This window comes from Esox lucius, chromosome 24, assembly GCF_011004845.1.
Source record: "Esox lucius isolate fEsoLuc1 chromosome 24, fEsoLuc1.pri, whole genome shotgun sequence".
In the NCBI taxonomy this organism is placed as follows: domain Eukaryota; kingdom Metazoa; phylum Chordata; class Actinopteri; order Esociformes; family Esocidae; genus Esox; species Esox lucius.
The window spans coordinates 8,382,303-8,403,373 of record NC_047592.1 but is presented as its reverse complement, the minus strand read 5'-3'; the positions used below and the strand labels follow the sequence as shown (position 1 = coordinate 8,403,373).

The 21,071-nt window shown below is 44.5% G+C and overlaps 2 protein-coding genes across 2 annotated transcripts in view; both read left to right on the top strand.

Moving 5' to 3' along the window:
- Positions 1-34: 34 nt before the first annotated feature.
- Positions 35-5,123, top strand: LOC109615070 (potassium channel subfamily K member 1). The gene is made up of 3 exons (XM_020043366.2): positions 35-1,422; positions 2,297-2,692; positions 4,791-5,123. Exons 1-3 carry the CDS (start codon positions 1,086-1,088, stop codon positions 5,102-5,104), a joined length of 1,047 nt encoding a protein of 348 aa, XP_019898925.2. The 5' UTR covers positions 35-1,085; the 3' UTR covers positions 5,105-5,123.
- A 6,521-nt stretch (positions 5,124-11,644) lies between these two features.
- The window catches only part of ehbp1l1a (EH domain binding protein 1-like 1a), a 40,127-nt gene continuing 30,700 nt past the window's right edge, over positions 11,645-21,071 (top strand). The window contains exons 1-6 of the mRNA XM_034290424.1: positions 11,645-11,867; positions 18,898-18,955; positions 19,058-19,153; positions 19,485-19,538; positions 19,785-19,966; positions 20,248-20,396. Of these exons, the coding sequence (XP_034146315.1) occupies positions 11,764-11,867; positions 18,898-18,955; positions 19,058-19,153; positions 19,485-19,538; positions 19,785-19,966; positions 20,248-20,396 (643 nt within the window). The 5' untranslated portion in view covers positions 11,645-11,763. The remainder of the gene's footprint in view (positions 11,868-18,897; positions 18,956-19,057; positions 19,154-19,484; positions 19,539-19,784; positions 19,967-20,247; positions 20,397-21,071) is intronic.

Sequence of the window (21,071 nt, the reverse complement as noted above, 5' to 3'; positions counted from 1 at the left end):
ATAGAAGAGGATATTATTGCTGGCCATGTCATACTCTATGCTATTCAACAGCCCAAGTAGAGGAAATAATTTTGATCTTGTAGACTGATATGTTTTGTCGATAACAAGCGTCAATATAATTATCCTACACACTAAACAACTTAATCTGAAGTTTATTTCTATTAATTGTTTTATGTCAAGAATGTCTTTGCTTTTATATGAATTTGTTTTGGTTAGCACGAGAATGCCGACTTAATGCCAAGCCAAATCTCTGAAGTTTTTCTTTTTGGATTCTGAGCTGTGTACCTTTTCGATCATTGTTTGAATTATTTGAAAGTTGAGTACAAATGGGGAACATCAATAGACTGTAACTGGTTCTTGCCTACAAGGCCTTAAAATACCAAACAAAAATATTCACAGCGGAAGTGAAGTTGTGACACATATCGTCACCACGTTGCCGGCTTTTGGGCTGTATTTAAGGGATGGCGCGTCGGTTCTCTCACCTTCACCACTGCCTGAGAACACGTTCTCCTTTACATCAATGACCCAAAAGCAATTAAGGGTCCCCTGCGTTGCTCAGGGACAGAACTACAGATGTTCTACTCGCTGTTTCGGGATTTAGTCTATATACAGCAACCTTTCGGTTAGGCCTGCCGGTCAGATGCCTCTCCCTAAACATTGAGCGCCAAACGGTCTACACCCTCGGCGTTGGGACATGTTTATTTAACACGTTTCCTAGATGGCAAAAGGATACTGATGTCATTTTGCTGTATAGGTTTCCCAGCCGCGGTATTTAGGGTGCTTCGGAGTCCTTGCTGTACAGAAGGCTATAATGTTTATCAAGCTATTTCGATGGGTTGACCGTCATGGATATAGTTAACACGCACATTCTTTAATTTAATTACTCATTATTTACACTTTGAAAATCGAACTTGACGAACTGTATTCGATTTTCCGAATTGACGTATTCGACGAAGCTTCCGTTGACCGGTTTCATTGTGGACAGTTGCTTAAATTATCTGTTTAATTATTTAAATATTGCTCACCTGAGCAGGTATGTGGTTACCTTTGTGCCACACGAAGCAAGGTCGGTCAGACAAACAACTATGGTCCTTTGGGTCGAGTCCTTCCAGAGGTTCTGTCAGAGCCATGCATTCTGGTTCCTGCTCCTCGTCTATGTTCTCTTCACGATTTTCGGTAGTCTGCTATTCATGGCCATCGAGCAGCCCCAGGGGAACCAGTTCCAGGCACAGGTCCTCGAGGTCCGACGGCGTTTTCTGAGAGAAAACCGATGCGTGCAGGAGGGCGGTCTGGATATATTCCTTAAAAAAGTCTACGCTAATGGTTATCGGAATGTTGCTATACTGCACGCAGGCGAAAATAAATGGAGCTGGGATTTCACCTCGTCTGTCTTCTTTGTGGTTAATATTTTGGCTACCAGTGGTGAGAAGAGCTTATATTTTAAAATATGCGTTGTAGAAGTTTAGCGTTTTTTATTTAAACAGTGATTTCAATTATATCGGAACAAATATCACAAATTGAGCCTATCAAATATAATGTATTTGAGCATTTGTTAACGTTTGCCACGAGCAAGAAGTTGGTTATTAAGTTAAAACCTTAACATTGTGGGGAATCTTTCAGGTTTTCCTATGTTTGTGGGGACTTGGGTATCCCCCTTAGTTATGTTAAAAAGTATGTACACCCCCTGGGTTGTCTTTTTTCTTCTTATTTGCACACATGGATATTTATGCTGAATTCCAATAATTATGTCAAACATATTCAATTTCCTCATGCAGAAAAAATAGTACACCCCTATCTTTACTATCACATAAAAATGGCTTAAATTAGAATCAAAGCATTATCGTGAAGTTTTATGTAATGGCAGAGTCAAAGCCCAGATCTCAATCCTATTGAAATGGGGTACTTGAAGAACAACATGACACAGTTGAAGTAAAAAAATCGTTAATATCGATGTACAGTAAGAGAATAATAGACAATTTCAGCCAAACACCAGCTATTGAAGCAAGGGGTGTGAATATTTCTCTGCACTATAAAAATGCATTTCTGTATATTTTTATGAGTGAATGATTGCAAAGCTTTCAGTGTCACTTAAGTTAGATTCTCTCTATTTGTCAAATATATTTGCATATCCATATGTCCACACCTTCCTGGGGGTTTACTTACTTTTTCACATGACATTACATGCACCAAAACCACTCACCTAAATCATAAACACACATCATTTATGGTTACTTGTTGTCCACCTGAAGGTAGAAGCCAAACACATTTCCTCTTTCTCCTGGCCGTCCCCTCCCAGGTTACAGCGACTCCAATCCCCTAACAGACGGCGCTAAGCTGTTCTGTGTATTCTACAGCCTGCTGGGCATCCCGCTCACCCTGTTTGTCCTGTCCTGCCTGTCTGACCTCCTGCTGCCCGTGGTGACCCGCGGTCCGGTGCGTCACCTCCAGACCCACTGGGGCCTACCCCGCCGCCAGGCAGCGCTGCTCCACGTCAGCCTCCTCGGCCTGGTCATGGTCATGGTCCTCCTCCTGCTGCCCGCTGTCATCCTCTGCTACCTGGTGCCCGGGTGGATCTTCCTGGATGCGCTGTTCTTCTGCGTGATGACGCTCAGCACCGTCGGTGAGGGCAACTACCTGCTGGGGAGGGAGCACAGCGAGGAGGCCCAGGAGGGCTTGGAGTTCTTCACCACCTGTGAGAGTCGCCGTAGCGGGGTTGGGGGTCAATTCGATTTCAGCCCTGGTTTTTTTTGGTGTCCTTTTCAGACTTTCGGTAATCGGAATGAAAGTGGAATTGACCCAAATACTGTTGGTCCTCCCGACAAGCTTTATACCTTCCTTCCCCCTCTTGTCCCCTTGTTGTGATCTAATGGACGGCGTCCGTGTCGTACATCTGCCTGTTGTCCTCCTTGTTGTGATCTAATGCAACGGCGTCCATGTCGTACGTCTGCCCCTTGTCCTCCTTGTTGTGATCTAATGCGACGGCGTCTGTGTCGTACGTCTGCCCCTTGTCCTCCTTGTTGTGATCTAATGCGACAGCGTCCGTGTCGTACATCTGCCTGTTGTCCTCCTTGTTGTGATCTAATGCGACGGCGTCCGTGTCGTACGTCTGCCCCTTGTCCTCCTTGTTGTGATCTAATGCGACGGCGTCTGTGTCGTACGTCTGCCCCTTGTCCTCCTTGTTGTGATCTAATGCGACGGCGTCCGTGTCGTACGTCTGCCCCTTGTCCTCCTTGTTGTGATCTAATGCGATGGCGTCCGTGTCGTACGTCTGCCCCTTGTCCTCCTTGTTGTGATCTAATGCGACGTCGTCCGTGTCGTACGTCTGCCTCTTGTCCTCCTTGTTGTGATCTAATTTGATGGCGTCCGTGTCGTACGTCTGCCCCTTGTCCTCCTTGTAGTGATCTAATGCGACGTCGTCCGTGTCGTACGTCTGCCTCTTGTCCTCCTTGTTGTGATCTAATTTGACGGCGTGTCGTACGTCTGTCCCTTGTCCTCCTTGTTGTGATCTAATTTGACGGCGTCCGTGTCGTACGTCTGTCCCTTGTCCTCCTTGTTGTGATCTAATGCGACGGCGTCCGTGTCGTACGTCTGTCCCTTGTCCTCCTTGTTGTGATCTAATGGACGGCGTCCGTGTCGTACGTCTGTCCCTTGTCCTCCTTGTTGTGATCTAATGCGACGGCGTGCCGTGTCGTACGTCTGTCCCTTGTCCTCCTTGTTGTGATCTAATGCGACGGCGTCCGTGTCGTACGTCTGCCCCTTGTCCTCCTTGTTGTGATCTAATGCGACGGCGTCTGTGTCGTACGTCTGCCCCTTGTCCTCCTTGTTGTGATCTAATGCGACGGCGTCCGTGTCGTACGTCTGCCCCTTGTCCTCCTTGTTGTGATCTAATGCGATGGCGTCCGTGTCGTACGTCTGCCCCTTGTCCTCCTTGTTGTGATCTAATGCGACGTCGTCCGTGTCGTACGTCTGCCTCTTGTCCTCCTTGTTGTGATCTAATTTGATGGCGTCCGTGTCGTACGTCTGCCCCTTGTCCTCCTTGTAGTGATCTAATGCGACGTCGTCCGTGTCGTACGTCTGCCTCTTGTCCTCCTTGTTGTGATCTAATTTGACGGCGTGTCGTACGTCTGTCCCTTGTCCTCCTTGTTGTGATCTAATTTGACGGCGTCCGTGTCGTACGTCTGTCCCTTGTCCTCCTTGTTGTGATCTAATGCGACGGCGTCCGTGTCGTACGTCTGTCCCTTGTCCTCCTTGTTGTGATCTAATGGACGGCGTCCGTGTCGTACGTCTGTCCCTTGTCCTCCTTGTTGTGATCTAATGCGACGGCGTGCCGTGTCGTACGTCTGTCCCTTGTCCTCCTTGTTGTGATCTAATGCGACGGCGTCCGTGTCGTACGTCTGCCCCTTGTCCTCCTTGTTGTGATCTAATGCGACGGCGTCCGTGTCGTATGTCTGCCCCTTGCCCTCCTTGTTGTGATCTAATGGACGGCGTCCGTGTCGTACGTCTGCCTCTTGTCCTCCTTGTTGTGATCTAATGCGACGGCGTCCGTGTCGTACGTCTGCCTCTTGTCCTCCTTGTTGTGATCTAATGCGACGGCGTCCGTGTCGTACGTCTGCCTCTTGTCCTCCTTGTTGTGATCTAATGCGACGGCGTCCGTGTCGTACGTCTGCCTCTTGTCCTCCTTGTTGTGATCTAATTTGACGGCGTCCGTGTCGTACGTCTGCCCCTTGTCCTCCTTGTTGTGATCTAATGGACGGCGTCCGTGTCGTACGTCTGCCTCTTTTCCTCTGCAGGCTACTTAATCCTGGGGATTGTGATGATTCTGACGTTCCAGGAGACAGCCCTGGAGGTTCCGCAGGTTCAAGCCGTACTCCGGACGTTCTGTGGACCCCGGGACAGGGAGGTGAAAGGAACAGATCTGGATGAGATGGTGCTCAGTGCGGAGGACTGCGATCCTGCTCCGGACCCAGGGGAGGAGCTCCAGTATACCGAGCCCATCTCCTACATCTCCCATCAGCCCTTGGGGCACCCATCAGTCCTGTACCCCGACCAGCAGGCCCCCCAGGAGCCTAATCCGCAACCTGCCTTGTCCTCAACGCCATTATAAAATATGTTTAGGTAATGCATTTAAGGTAATGCTTTAATGCAAAGTCATCTAAAGATATGCCTGCAAACAATGTATGTATGAGTGGCCCTGCGGGTATCAAACCGACCACCTTTTTCATTGTAACCACTGAACTATTCCTATGTTGTCTGTTATGTTTTTAACCAGACTGCTGTTTAGCTTCAGCATTCCAAGATATCAGAAAGGCGTATTGGCAAGCAATTTGCTCTTCTGTGTGCTGCTATACATAGTACATACTACGTAGGCTATTCGTAATAGCCAAATACATGATATATAAGAACAGATTGTAATCTCGATCCAAGAGGAGATTTTGACAAAAATAACTTGAATGACCCAAAAGTGTGTGTGTGTGTGTGTGTATATACACTCACCTAAAGGATTATTAGGAACACCATAGTAATACTGTGTTTGACCCCCTTTCGCCTTCAGAACTGCCTTAATTCTACGTGGCATTGATTCAGCAAGGTGCTGAAAGCATTCTCTAGAAATGTTGGCCCATATTGATAGGATAGTATCTTGCAGTTGATGGAGATTTGTGGGATGCACATCCAGGGCACAAAGCTCCCGTTCCACCACATCCCAAAGATGCTCTATTGGGTTGAGATCTGGTGACTGTGGGGGCCATGTCAGTACAGTGAACTCATTGTCAAGTTCAAGAAACCAATTTGAAATTATTTGAGCTTTGTGACATGGTGCATTATCCTGCTGGAAGTAGCCATCAGAGGATGGTACATGGTGGTCATAAAGGGATGGACATGGTCAGAAACAATGCTCAGGTAGGCCGTGGCATTTAAACGATGCCCAATTGGCACTAAGGGGCCTAAAGTGTGCCAAGAAAACATCCCCCACACCATTACACCACCACCACCATCAGCCTGCACAGTGGTAACAAGGCATGATGGATCCATGTTCTCATTCTGTTTACGCCAAATTCTGACTCTACCACCTGAATGTCTCAACAGAAATCGAGACTCTTCAGACCAGGCAACATTCTTCCAGTCTTCAACTGTCCAATTTTGGTGAGCTCGTGCAAATTGTAGCCTCTTTTTCCTATTTGTAGAGGAGATGAGTGGTACCCGGTGGGGTCTTCTGCTGTTGTAGCCCATCCGCCTCAAGGTTGTGCGTGTTGTGGCTTCACAAATGCTTTTCTGCAAACCTTGGTTGTAACGAGTGGTTATTTCAGTCAAAGTTGCTCCTCTATCAGCTTTAATCAGTCAGCCCATTCTCCTCTGACCTCTAGCATCAACAAGGCATTTTCGCCCACAGGACTTCCGCATACTGAATGTTTTTGCCTTTTCACACCATTATTTGTAAACCCTAGAAATGGTTGTGTGTGAAAATCCCAGTAACTGAGCAGATTTTGAAATACTGTGAAAACAACCATGCCACACTCAAAATTGCTTAAATCACCTTTCTTTCCCATTCTGACATTCAACTGCCATGTGATTGGTTGATTAGATAATTGCATTAATGAGAAATTGAACAGGTGTTCCTAATAATCCTTTAGGTGAGTGTATATGTATATATATATATATATATATATATATATATACTCAGCAAAAAAAGAAACGCCCTCTGACTTTCAACTGTTTTTACTTTCAGTCAACTTAATGTGTGTAAATATTTTTATGAACACTAAAAGACCAACACCATAAGACATAAACTAAAAATGTTTCACAGACATGTGACTAACAGAAATGTGTCCCTGAATGAAGGGAGGCTCAAAATCAAAAGTATGCGGCGCTGTTGCTTGTGATGTCTGGTAAGGACCTGCCTTACAACAGGCCTACAAGTCCTCAGTTCAGCCTCTCTCACCCTATTGCTGTCTGAGCACTGATGGAGGGATTGTGTGTTCCTGGTGTGACTCGGGCAGTTGTTGTGGCCATCCTGTACCTGTCACGCAGGTGTGATATTTGGATGTACCGATCCTGTGCAGGTGTTGTTACACGTGGTCTTCCACTGCAAGGATGATCAGCTGTCCTTCCTGTCTCCCTGTAGCGCTGTCTTAGGCGTCTCACAGTGCGGACATGGCAATTTATTGCCCTGGCCACATCAGCAGTCCTCATGCCTCCCTGCAGCATGCCTAATGCACGTTCACGCAGATGAGCAGGGACCCTGGGCATCTTTCTTTGGGTGTTTTTCACAGTCGGTAGACAAGTCTCTTTAGTGTCCTGCGTTTTTGGAACTGTGACCTTAAATGCCTACTCTCTGTAAGCTTAACGACCATTCCACAGGTGCATGTTAATTAATTGATTATGGTTAATTGAACATGCATGGAAAACATTGTTTAAACCCTTTACAATGAAGATCTGTAAAGTTATTTGGATTTTTACAACATTATTGTTGAAATACACAGTCCTGAAAAAGGGACGTTTCTTTTTTTGCTGAGTATATATATATATATACCATATACAACCACCAGATGTCAGTCGAGTCCACATTTGCTAAAGTACCAGGTCAAAAACAATCTTGATATTGAATTGCATGTTTGGCAAAATTCCTATTACACAGACAATATGGTTTTAGGTTTCCTATGATTTAAACCAAGAGTTGAGGTACTATTTTATTATTTGTTGTGTTGGATTTATACAATATGTCCAATTGCAGTGTTTTGTGAAGATAACAAAACACTATTTCAAAATCCTTGGTTTTCTGCCTTATCAAGCACCGATAAATTATAATTCATAACCAATTCTGCTACCTGTTTCATATATGCTACTTCAGTTAAGATGTGTTTTGAGAGACGCTCAGAGCATTCCTGTTTATCCCACTCCATAAGTTGATGTGAAAATAAAATACTAGTATTGAGGTGGTACAAACTCCCTGAAAAACAGCATGACCTAGGACTGCAATGATCATTAATGCACTACACACAGGTGTGATCATTTGGTTTCACGGCCCATAATCTTTACCCATTTTTATACATAGCATTTTTATCTTTCCAGACTCAATGTTGTAAATATAACGTAACATCCGAGTGGAGCCTCAAGAGTTGCTTTTCTATTGAGGGTAGCTCAGTGAGTGGCATTCGTGCCTTGCCTGACCTGCTTCTGTTTGAAAGGGGGGCCCCTGTTCCCTGCCCTGGCAGCCCAACTGCCAGCTCGGCCCCATGCAACCACTCTGGCTCTCTAAACACATCATCCACAGCAGTGGTTACTAGATCATTCTCCTCAATTAACACATTCTGAGAGCTTTAAACCGAACGTGGCTACGCGAAGAGATGGACAGCGGTGTATTCCTTCATCCCTATTTGGGGATGGGTTAGGGATAGGATTAGGGTTATGCCTTTATTGCGATATGTAGCAAGTCTGTAGTGTGTCAACTTGTATGCAATTGTGTCGGGTCACTTTTCTGTACTGGCAGGGAGGAATTGCAGTCTTTCGGATCACGTTCTGTGTGCGTGTTCATTGTGTTTATGTGATCACCGGGACCTTAATAATGAGCTCTGAACAGGACTTTGGATTTGTGCTATCATCAGCCGCTTCAACATCCAAGGCAGCTAAAAAGAGAAAGGCACACAAAGTGGCAGTCGAGTGTCTTTAAGTCAGAGACTAAGCGGAACCGTCCTGTCATGTCCCTCCCTCTCGGCCCTGTTGACCTGGTGGATTGTGGGATTGACGGCGAGAGACGGAAGGTGACATGACGGTCATGTGATCCCCTGTCACCACACAGGTTTGTGTGAGCCGTGTTAAACGACAGTCCCTCATGAGTCACTGTCACGTGTGGGCACTGAGCAGCTGTAGGTCACGCGGGACCCCCCGGGGCTGAGGAGGGGGATATGGCTGGCTGTCCGCCACAGTCTTTGAGAAATACATAACACGCGCACACGCTCAAAGTCAACCGAACGCAGACGTGATCCGACTCAGAGTCTTGTTGTACGCAGAGAGGCCATCTTGGTTACTGTTGTTGACATACAGCACATCACGACGACCTATAAACATCCCATAGCCCGCGGGGTATTTGGTCGTTCTAAATTTAGAGGATATACGGTGTTCTGCACAACCAGATCCCCCACAAGGAATATCCCTGTCCGCTCTAATCCAGGAACAGTGACTATGCATTAGCCGAACCCTGTTTGAACCCCTTGTAGTGTACAGGCCCCAGGTTCTGGGAAGGGTTGTGATGTTCAGTGACCTTGTGAAAAAAACGAATGTTCAGTGTGTCTCTGAGTCCTGGCTGTCACCCCCGTTTCATTTTGAAGGACAGCTGACAGGTGTTGGGCTGCGTGTGTCTATATTTATCAAGGTCGGAATGTGGCACATAACAGATTATTTTCTTACTCCTAGAAAGAGAGGGACATTATGACCTTTTCATTTGGTTGGCAGGTACAGAATATTGTTATGTAAACTGCCGGGTCATCTTTGTGCAAAAGACCAATTGGGTTACAGAAAACAAAGTTAGTCACAGGTGTAATTACAACAGACTGAATAGGTGCTCAGATGGCCTTCTGTGGCATCCTAGGACATCTGCACAATTCTACCCATTATGCCGAAGAACTTGGGACAGCGTTCCTTGTCTCAAGTGCATAGGATGTTGGGTTTAGGGGTCCATTTGGGACTGGGCATGTAGTTTCCTGCAGCACATCCTTTGGACCTAGGTGGCACCATAGAGTAGGCTAGAGGCCTCCAGGGGGCAACGGGACATTTTAGCATTGACTTTGCCCCTGAGGACTTTATCCCTTAGAGCGCAGTCATCTGGTTTGGATGTCCTGCATTGACTAATCTCCCCTGGCGACCCTGGTTGAAGTCCCGATCACATGGCCGCTGACTCCGTCAGAGACAGGTATCAGCCAATGAAATCATTGCACCCAGTTGACTGGTTTAAAATGGCGGAAGGTCTACAATGGAGGTGGATTCTTAACACACGGGGGTCCCTGGTGCTGGAAAACAGAGCGTGCAGTGACCAATGGGTGGCCAACCCATAGTTTAGGATAGAGGCCTCCAGTGACTGAATAAAAATATAATAAAAACATGCTGCTCATCGCATGACCCCATTCCCTTCCAGTGTGTCAGCTGTATTTTTAGTAGTGTAGTGTGCAGTCCTAAGGCTCCGACACCCGGGTCAGGCAGTATCCAGTCGTCTACACCCGCTGCCCATATCCATGAACCCAGTAACAGTCTCAGGGGCCCCAGTGTAGCGTTGAATGAACACAAAGAGACTCATACTAAAACGTCTTAAACACATATGTTAACGGGGGTAGATTACTACTCACACTGTTTTCACTTGAGAACCCGTTGTCCATTTGCGGAATTTGAGATGTCGTAGTTATAGCTATTTGGGACAAGGAAATGCATTTCCTGGAATAGTTTATTAGATAAACATAACCTCTCCATAATGGACCAACTAAAAAAAGACAAGCATTCCCATATGTGCCCCCCCCCCCCCACGCCCCCATTCATTGCTCTTGATTTCTTCATTAGTTTTCCACCCAAATCCAGCTGCATCCCAACTATTAGACCTTGGGCAAACTGCTGAGAAAAGGAGGATATGCATGCGTGTAAACAAGGGAAATGAAGAAAACATGGGTCAGCTCATATGAATGGGCAGGGAACCGAACCCATCACTCAACGCCTGTCAGGGACGCTCAACCTGGGCCCGACAGACTTTTACTGTGTACAAGATCTAAAAAAACGAACTGTTTCGCGGCATTGCTCCACCCAATTGATAATATAACAAACCCTTGCCACGTCCTCAAGGAAGGACTGATTAAATGTAAAAACATAAATAACATAAAAACATAAACAACCTAATTTTATCGATCACATTCTTAAAAGATGATAACTTTATACAAACAGTATGGCATCACATAACTCTCTTTATTTCTTCTCAGGGCCAGTAATAAATTCCTCAGCTGCCTATGTCTGTCGGCTTTGCGCCACTAGCCTACTTATAAATAAACGCAGGAGTAAATCGAAAAATCCCCTGCTGTTGAGGCCAGTGTACGGTGGCATATGGTTTGGTGTGTGATTGGATAAGCTAAAGCATGTTTCCTGAACACCCTTCCTCCCCACACAAAATATAGAAAATTAATCTAGGCTTGCCATGTCCCAGTTATTTTGTATCCTTTAGCCATGCGATATTTGGGCACCTGTTTTGTTATTAATTTAATTGAAATATAATGCGCATGTTGATTACCTCTTACCACATCTTGTAAACAGAAACAGAACCCAGTGAGTTCGTCTATAACCAAGGGAATACACCGCAATAACTGCATTATTGACAGACACAATTAGCATATTCCCCTTACTCACCTAACCCCAAATAATGTGTACTCTCACTTTGGGCTTTCCACACTCACCATTCATATATAATGGTCTAACAACAGTAGCAAATATCCGAAGATGCTTTAAAAAAAAAATAGCAACCAAATATATACCCAGTAATAGTATGTTAATAATCTACAATTTAATAGACATTGTATTTAATGTATTTAATTTGTATATCTATATACAGTTTGGGTGTCACTGCTCGTATCTGTCGCGGGCGGCGTGTTTGCTGTGTCTCAACTCTGTGAGATTCAGAATGTGAAGTGAATTGCTGTTGCGCACTGAGCAAACTTTGCAGCAAACGCAAGTGAGCGCGGTAAGAGCAGGGGTACAGTGACCAATGTCCCTGAAGAAAATATTATACAGTCATTTAACATGACTTCGGTTTGGAAGAGACTTCAGCGTGTTGGAAAGAAAGCCGCGAAGTTCCAGTTTGCGGCGACTTTTCAAGAACTGACAATAGAATGCAAGAAAAAATGGTAAGTGAACATCAATTTAATGCATTTATCTTTGATAAATGTAAAATATCATTTCTGAACCGACCAAACAAGCTCGTGGTGTGTAACTTTTGTCACCATCCCTGATTCAGATGGTTTTAATACGTTCATATTTTCAGTTTCACAATAGCAACGTTGTCAGTTGTAGGCTAAAAATATTTAATCTTGTCAGTTATGTCTGCATTACAGCGACTTCCCGATACGCATAACGTTTTGGAAGGTTCGCGTTCATGGCTCTGTGCGCTGTGGATTTTCCTACCGATTTGGGGTGGACGCACACTTTGACATGCAGCGCACTTCCGCATTCGCCCTTCTGGTTCTCCAGTCAAATAATCGTTATGCGAAAAGCATCCTAATTTACATACATCTGATTTGACCGTAATAAATAGATATGCGTCTAAATACAAAAAAATATTTAAAGGTGTGACAGCCTCGCGGGCATTAATAAATGAAGCTGATAGCGCATGTGGGTCTTGATAGATTATCACACTCATACCGGGACAGAATACACAAAATCTGCGCTTAATTGGCATACACTTCTATACATTTGGTGGTGAGCATGAGATTATGGGATATGAGTGACGAGTATATTATGCGTTATTATACAGTTGACGTAGCTTTTTATTGTTCCATTATATGCATTGCTATCGTGATGCAGGGAGATTGGCAGTTTTTACTACAGTGTAATTCAGCTGATTAATTAACAACTAACAGTTTGGAGGTGACTTGATGTAAGGAGCGTGGTCTTGTTGGTCTCTGTGGGACAGATTGCTGGGGCTGAGTGCCACAGGTAATATAGAGGATTTACTGATATATTGTCTGCTCATTCATGGCTGATATACCGCTGACCCCAAAAAACATCCAGATGGAGTCTGTCTTTGTTTGGATAAGATTGACCGGTACTGCTCCTTGCTCCCTGCCTCGGAACAGTGGGTGTCTGGGTTCATCACTGATCTTGGCTGCATGCTCCCTGACCTGGGAGTCATGTTGGACCTCGATGGTGGGCAGGGAGCAGCCAATGACCCTTTCTTCAGACCGCAGTGCCGTCCTTTAATTTGGTCTCTCAGTACACATTCACACATGGATGTGGACGTATTCAGGAAGGACATCCGTTTGTCCAGGACTTGCAAGATAATGGAGGATTTGCACCAGGCAGGAATGGGGCATTGCTCTTCTGACCAGGTTTGGAGAAAAAAGGGCAGCGCTGATCCTCGCATTGGGGTTTAATCTGTGTCTGTCAGCGTTCTGTGCAACCCTGTGGAGTTCTGTTGTGGACCTCCTGCTCTGTGATGACACGGGTTGGGGAGGTGGTGAAGGGTACCCTGGGATGGACAGGAGGCGTGGGTTCTCCTGGAGGGCAGAGTGGTAGTGGCTGGTGGGGCCTGAGGAAACATTGGGAGGGTGTTAAATGAGGGGGGTGTTTGGGAGGGGTGAGATGGGGAAGGTGGTCTGTCGCTCTACGACAAACATTTCAATTTTACCCCGAACATAACCCAAAAGCTAAGGACTTACTTGGCTGTTTCTGTTTATCTGCTATTGTCGTGGACAAACAATTCCTTGTCTTTCTAAAAAATGTGCAAGAACTCAGGAACTTGGGAATCCAATTAGACTTGAATGAAAAATCATAAAACAATGGCAATAACAAAAGCCAGGCCCTTCTGCAGATACACCCATTGTTTAAGGCCTGGACCCTTGCTTTTATACAGTAGCATCTTACGTGATGTCGTCTGACCATCCCTTTATGTTAATCCCTTGGGCGTGTGCCACCTTTGTTTCACAACTTTTTGGGGTCCGTCCTCCAAACCATTAAATCCTCAAACCCTGGTGGCTCAAGTTCTGGACACTCCTTTAAAGAAATAGATCCGTTAGCCATTAGGGCCCTTAACTTTAAGGCACATGATGGTTTGCTGCTGATACTTTCATGATTATTTCAAAACAAGACGTATACAATATATATTGATGATTATACTGTTTACCATGCTGATTATCTGTGTATGTGATTAACATATTCATAAGTTCATAAAGTGTGAGAGTATAATGCATTTTTATAAAAATCCCTCTACACTATTGACACATTGCTTTAAAAAAGTCATTGAAAAATCAGCTGCGCTTTGATTGGCAGACTTCGAGCACTAACAAAAAAGTGCTATGTGGATGTGCAAAGAAATAAACACAAAAAAAAGCTGTATTTTAATTTAGAGCTGTTGTTTACACTTTTATTGGTGACACTTTACTGCGTGGATACATGTCGGTTGTTGAAGTCTTGTGGATGTACCCATCTGATGACGCTGTATCCATTATGCCTGTAAACAAATAGAAAGTATTAGCTGAAATCCTTCTGAGCAATGAAATATCAGTCGGTTTTCACAAGCATTCTGAGCCACGTGGATCATTAGAAAATTAATAAGGAGAGATAATTCAATAATATTTACTAAAGGCGATCCCTTTTCTCTGTGTACTAATACTCGCAGTAGAGAAACATTACTTTTATATGACTCAGAGTTATAATTTTTCTAATGATCCAGTACAAAGAAGGACTATGTGCATTTCAGGTAAAAACAACTCAATGTTTATCTCCAGGCCAAGTTTCAATGCTTGTGAATGTTTCATGCATGTTTTCACCTGTACCTGAAATGACAGAAGAATTTTGCTTGCTCCCATCTGCCATTGCTTAAAGGAGATACGATTGTATGTCTTAGAGACAACAATAGAAGTGAGGGAGGTTTCCTTCTGGGTCGCCTTAGGTTGACCAATAGGAATTCTTCATTTTGGATGCACTTTGGTATGCACCCAAAATAATTTATGGTGCACTGAGTGTCTTTGGAAAGTGTTGAGAACTTTCTCCTATTATCTACCAACTACTATACCCCATAATGACAAAGCGATAACACCAGCCTTTACCGAAGGTGTAAAGTCAAGAGACCACTGCAAATTGAACGTTCCTTACTCAAAACGTTCCTTTTCAACTTTTCTTTGGAAAGGAACGAAAAAGGTGCAGCGGTATCTTAATTTTTTCCAGAGCTGAATAATCCGAAATGTCTTATTTTGTATTTTCCATTTTTATGATGAATGAAGTTTGTAGAGCAGTTGTAAATGTCTCTACAAATAACTTGCAGCAATGTTAACAGTCTCTGTGTTTGGGTGTCTGTGTTTATGTTTCCATGTTGACGCTTCACAATGAGAATGTGTGAAATGTGAGCCAGACAGGCTGCCCTGCTTAGCTGATTACTAAACTGATGGTTCAGTTCATGTAAAATATTTTTAGGATTTGTAGATTTGTGTGTGTGTGTAGGTCTGTGTGTGTAGGGATATGTGTGTGTGTACGTGCTTGTGTGTAAGGTGTGTTTATCCTGGTTTATTCTGCATGCCGTCTCTAAATACAGCCTATCAGTCTGTTAAATCATTTTCTTTAAGAATGCAACTTGTATGTGGGAACAAAAACATGGTGGAGTATGGGAATTTCATAACCTCTCCTATAACACTCTAACCTAGAAGAGGATGTTCTCACCTTCACACCGCTAAGGTCTTTATCCATACCACTAACTGGTATAGTAATACTTGCAAACACCGGTATGCCTAGCGGGAATATGTTGAGGGACACAAATAAGTGGTAGGTCAGTGGCAAGCTCGGTTTACTTTTTGACGATGACGTCTCATATATAGGTCCAGAAAACTTTTAAGAGACCGCTGCAAAAAAGTTCCTCACTCAAAAGTTTCCTTTTCAAATTTTGGAAAGGAAAGCAAAAGGTACAGTGGCCTCTTAATTTTTTCTGGAGCTGTATTTCGCCGTTTGGGTATCGTCATTCTGCAAAACCTCAGTTCTTTAGGTGGGCTGTGGACCTACCTTTTATTTTCCTCAGCTTTATTAGTGGCACCTCATATATGAAAGTGGCTCATGGAAAATGCAGACACCTCGCTTGATTGATTTTGTTTCTAGCAGAAGCCTATGGTATTGAACAAATGATTGTCTTAAAAACATCTAGTCTTTGCTTTACAACCGAAAGTTGCATGGTTAACCAGTGGTCAGCATTGGCACACAGAGGCAGGCATGCATATCTATTATGGATCAGAATGTGCTTTCTCTGATTTTGCCTGGTATAAACAGTATGTTCATATTTGCCTATCCATATAAAATGCACTTGAGAAATACAATAAGGACATCTTTGCTTGAACTACAAAATGTTAGCTGTACCTGGAGGTTTTGTTCATCATTTTCATATTTAGGTTGGACTTGCTGGGGTGGCTAATAGATAGAGATGGCGGTGACATTGCACTGGAATGAATTACGACATTCGAGGAAACGTGTTGGAAACAAGCACTCAGCCTAGTGATGGCACACTGCAAGATGTGACATGCTTCCCATCAGATTTAGCAGAAATACATGTAGGCCTTTTGACTTCGCTCGCTGCAGAGAAGTAACAATATTCCTCTAGTGTAATGATGCTTTTAGGAGGCTGGACAAAGCCACGAGAGGACAAATTAATTTTAATAAAAAGTATATAACTAGAACGTCGAGTAGCAGGACACAGGCGCAGAGGTGATGGAGCGAAGGACTTTTAATAAACAGAATTCATGACAACAGCCCTAAAGACAACATCCTTGACCAGGAACATCACAAAATAATAACCGACACAGGGAACTGGGAAAACTAACAAGGGAAGTGATGAGGGGCAAACAAGACACAGGTTGCAAGATTAAACTGGACACTGGTGAAAGCAATAAACACAAGGGAAACGACAGAACATAGAAACAGACTGAATAGAACCTAAACACAATTAACATAGAAATGCAACAGATGACACGGCACAGGCTGTGCCCGGTTGTTACAGGAACAAAACTAAAACAAGAGATGAACCTCTACAACGTAACAAATAGGAATGGAATCCAAAACAATGACTGATAAGATACACTAGGGGAGGAGGTACTTAAATTGGGACAGTGATAAGGAACACAGGTGAGTGCAATACTGGGTGTGTGAGGTTCAGGTGAGGGAGAGAGCGCATTGGATCCCATCATGCCAGGATGTGACATCTACTTGGTATTGGCTACTAACAAAGCTTGCATTTTGCACGTCCTGAGACAGTTGGCGAAATTTTAATTAAAATGACTGTGGTGGCTAAGTATGACCAACAAAATAACTCTAGGCCTTCCATTGTTGTTATGCTACACCATTCCAACAGTTCTTTTAGGCAATGTACACAGTCAGCGAGAACATTTTCAGTTGAAAACTAAAGTCAATATTTCAGTTTTTAATGTAAATATACACACCCAATCATATTATTATCTGTATTCAAGTAGAAAGCAGTGGGTTAGAAACTTACCTAATCAGTTAATTAAAATAAAACAACTGATGGCCGGCTATCATCCTTTAAAATGGGTTGTTTAACTGGCAATAGTCCTTAATTGTCTTTTGCTAACTGCAGAGTTTGATTAATCAAAGGTTGTTATGATGGATAGTACAACTTTGGAATGGTAACAGTAATTGGTTACTGCACATTCCGAGAGTAAACAACCCAATAATTAAATCCACAAGGCGGTGTATGAGAAGGATAAAAGTAGAAGAAACGCACACCTTAGTTGACGAGGTGCTGGCTAAAGGCTACGGAATGGAAACAAAATGAATGAAAAAGCCTGCACACTCTAAACTCAAGTGCATATAATTTTTTAATAAGACCTGAGACCTGAGAAGGAACTGAAGGCTATCGCCTATCACCCAACATGGCCTACAGGTTTATTTCTGTACACCCCCCCCCCCCCCCAACCCCACCTTTCCCTCAGCCCCTCCCTTCTACTGTGACTGTTCTTTCCAATCCCCATCTTCTATAACCGGCCTGCAACATGAGAATGAAGTCGCTAAGCTCCTCTGCCCTCTGTCTCCCTCTGGTCTTCACACTTCCCCCTGCCGGCAAACATATTGTCACTTAGTCACCGCAGCTACTTTGAAGGGCCCATGTTCATTCAAGCCCATGTTACAGTGCATTCTGGCCTATTTCAACACGCAAATAGCCCTGTTGCTTGTTTACTGTTGGAGTCTGCATTGTTTTTATAGTAGTTAATAAATGTAAACTATAACACGACTGTTGTTACTGCCAAAGCTGTCTTCTAGGATGATGTAATGGTTGCTCTAGTCCAGACCCGAACAAGCCATGAGACACACGCGCCTTGTTTGACGTATTGCTTAATGGCTGCTCCGGAGAAGTCTGGTTACTGCAGCCTTGTGTTAACTCTGGGACACACCCTCCATTGAGCAAGCCCTCAGGGCTCTGAATGGGAAAGTGCAAGTCAAACAAACCCTGGCTGGGCTGCGATCAGCAGGTGCAAACGTTTTGGAACGTCTGAAATCGTGGAGATGCTGCCCTGCCTTTTCCGGTGATGAATGAGCACACCCACGTCGGTCGTACCGGCAGTCAGAGGAAATGTCCACTGTAACCTGGCAGCAGGAGCTTAGTTTGTTGATGCTGACCCTGTTGTGGAGTGCATTCTCTACCTCCAGGACCTCCACCGAGAAAGATTCACCAGAAATATTTTGTCCCGGCAGACGCGCAAGTGTTTGTCAGTTTGTCTGCCTTTCTCTCTCGTTGTGTATGTGTGTGTGTGTATGTACTAATGTGTCTTGAGGTTTTACCTTAGTGCCCCTTAAATCCCAAACACTTTGGGGGGGCTTGCATTTCAGATGACTTTGAAAGGTGAGCTAGCGATGTTCCACACAGCCTAGCATACACGCTGATAACAAAAAAGTGTTCATTAACGCTGTTAATAGTAGCCTGTGCAAGGAAAAGGATACACAGAGAGCTCTCTGCCGATTGGTTAATCGATGCTGTGGTACTGCTGTTTATTTCACTTGTATAAACATTGTGAATATCTCAGACTGCCATTATACTGAGGTCTATCATTACCTTGAATGGGTTGGAGAAACCTCTATGTTGTCAGTGTAAACACAGTGGTTTCCCAGCGTATGTGTGTTTCCAGTGTATGCGTTGTGCTTAGAGAGTGTTTTGTGCTTCCTTTAAAGGCAACCAGACAAACTGAAAGTGGTATGGACCAGAAGAAACAGAAGACACTGCACCAAGGTAACGTTTGATGTTTTCGGCTGGAACCCGGGAACCAGGAAATGGGATGTATGCCTGGGTTCCCCCGGTCAGGGCTGACTGTATGTTCTCTCTACGTCTCAGCTACATGGTTGGCAGCCAGGTATCATGAACCCCTACAGGGGTACAGTGGTGTGGCAGGTCCCCGAAAACCTAGACATCACTGTCACTCTCTTCAAGGTAAGGAATTTATTTAATACATAGTTATTCTGTATATATATATGTATATATATTTGGGGAATTTGCTTTATTCAGACAAGTAAGGGGTTTTGAGGGGGTGCAGAGGGATATGAGACACAGCAGTGAAAGCCGGAACAGGGGATTGACCTGTCTCTGGCGGGCATTGGCACGTTTGCATAGAGGGTAGTTATTGCTGGACCACAGCCCCTGCACAGCGTATGGCATTTCACCCCTGGAAAGACGGGTTCTGGTGACTAGGACAGTGTTGAGATTAACGTGCATTTGGATGAAATGAAAACGTATTCCCTTGTTCTTAAAATCTCCCCTTTAGGATCCGACGGCGGACGAATTTGAAGACAAGGACTGGACGTTCGTCATTGAGAATGTGAGTCTTGTTGCCCGATATGGTGGAATTTATTTGACACTTGTCTTCACCAACATTTCAAGTCAAAACACATTGAGTTCCACAATGCTGTGTCAGACAACATAGGTCTTGCTCCAGATGTCCTGGGTTAAAAGCTTTTTACAAACAGTTTAACAAAAACTATTCCTGTTGAATATACCAAAGTATTGGATTCGAACAACATCAGTAGGAAAGCCTGAGTTAACCCCATGAGCTTTGTCACTCTAGGAGACTAACAAGGGCCACAGAAAGGTGCTGGCATCAGTGGACGTCAACATGAAGAAGTTTGCTAGTGCCACCTCCGCCCAATATGACCTGACGCTGAAGCTCAAGCCACTGTCGGTGAAGGTGGTGGAGGCCACACTCAAACTGACCTTGACCTGTGTCTTCCTCAAAGAGGGCAAGGCCACGTGAGTTGCCTTTCATCTAATTGGTCGCGTTTGTCACAGTCTCACTGCATTGTGCCAGTAAGGCCAAGCTTGATTTAGCGAGTGAATCTCTTCCTCAACTGAGCATACAGTTGAAAACAAACCTCCCTAGTGGTTTACTCGGGACCACTATAGTTTGAAATCTAGTAAATATACTGATGATGTTCAACGTGGCCTCTAATGACCAGTGTAGTCAGTAGCTGATTTTCGAGTGAGTGGGTACGAGTGATAATGCAGAACCATTTCCTCACCCCGCCCCCCAGGGACGAGGACATGCAGAGTCTGGCCAGTCTGATGAGCCTGAAGCCGAGTGACGTCGGCAACCTGGACGACTTCAACGACAGTGACGACGAGGACGGGGAGAGAAGAGCCGCGATGGGAGCCGGAAGGGGGCCCGCCACTCCTGTCACAGGTACCGGTCTCCCCAGGAGCAGGACGTCTGGGTTTCTGGTCAGAGGTGGAGGCAGTGATGTGCACATGCCGTCTTATGGACTGGACGGTTTGAATTCTGTATGCTGATAGCTGTACTGTGTGTGTAAGCGATTAGGCACAATGGGGTGTGGTATATTGGCAATGTACCACAATCTTAGAAACCGGTTGGCAACACAATTTGAACAGTAAAAACAAATGTGACGTCATAGCCATGGTAAACCTCCTGCTTTATAACAGACTGTAACCCACAGGTGTGATGTCACATCACTTTGTACTGCTCTATTTGAGTTGATTACTGGTTTATCAGAGCAATAAAGCATCTTGGGGGTTGTGATATATTGCCAGTATACCACGGCTAAGCTCTGTGTCCTCCGCGATGCACCGTGCCTAAGAACATCTCTTAGCCGTGGTATATTGGCCATATACCACACCCCTCGAGCCAAATGGGTTACCAAGCATACACACCAGAACGGCACAAGCCTTTTCATCCCCTCAACTGAGTCAGGCATATAATAACAGGTCAACAAAGCTGCCATACGATCAGTTTTCTTTGTTCATACCTTGAGACAAGTATATTTTAAGTGTTTTATTCTTGAAAACACTGCTCAGTATACTGTATTTCTTCTTGCTCTGGTGGCACATCAGAAACTCATAA

Coding starts and splice junctions, on each gene's coding strand:
- LOC109615070 (XM_020043366.2), top strand. CDS start 1,086: ATGGTCCTTTGGGTCGAGTCCTTCCAGAGGTTCTGTCAGAGCCATGCA. Junction 1,423..2,296: donor TAATATTTTGGCTACCAGTG/GTGAGAAGAGCT, acceptor GTCCCCTCCCAG/GTTACAGCGACTCCAATCCC. Junction 2,693..4,790: donor CTTGGAGTTCTTCACCACCT/GTGAGAGTCGCC, acceptor TTTCCTCTGCAG/GCTACTTAATCCTGGGGATT.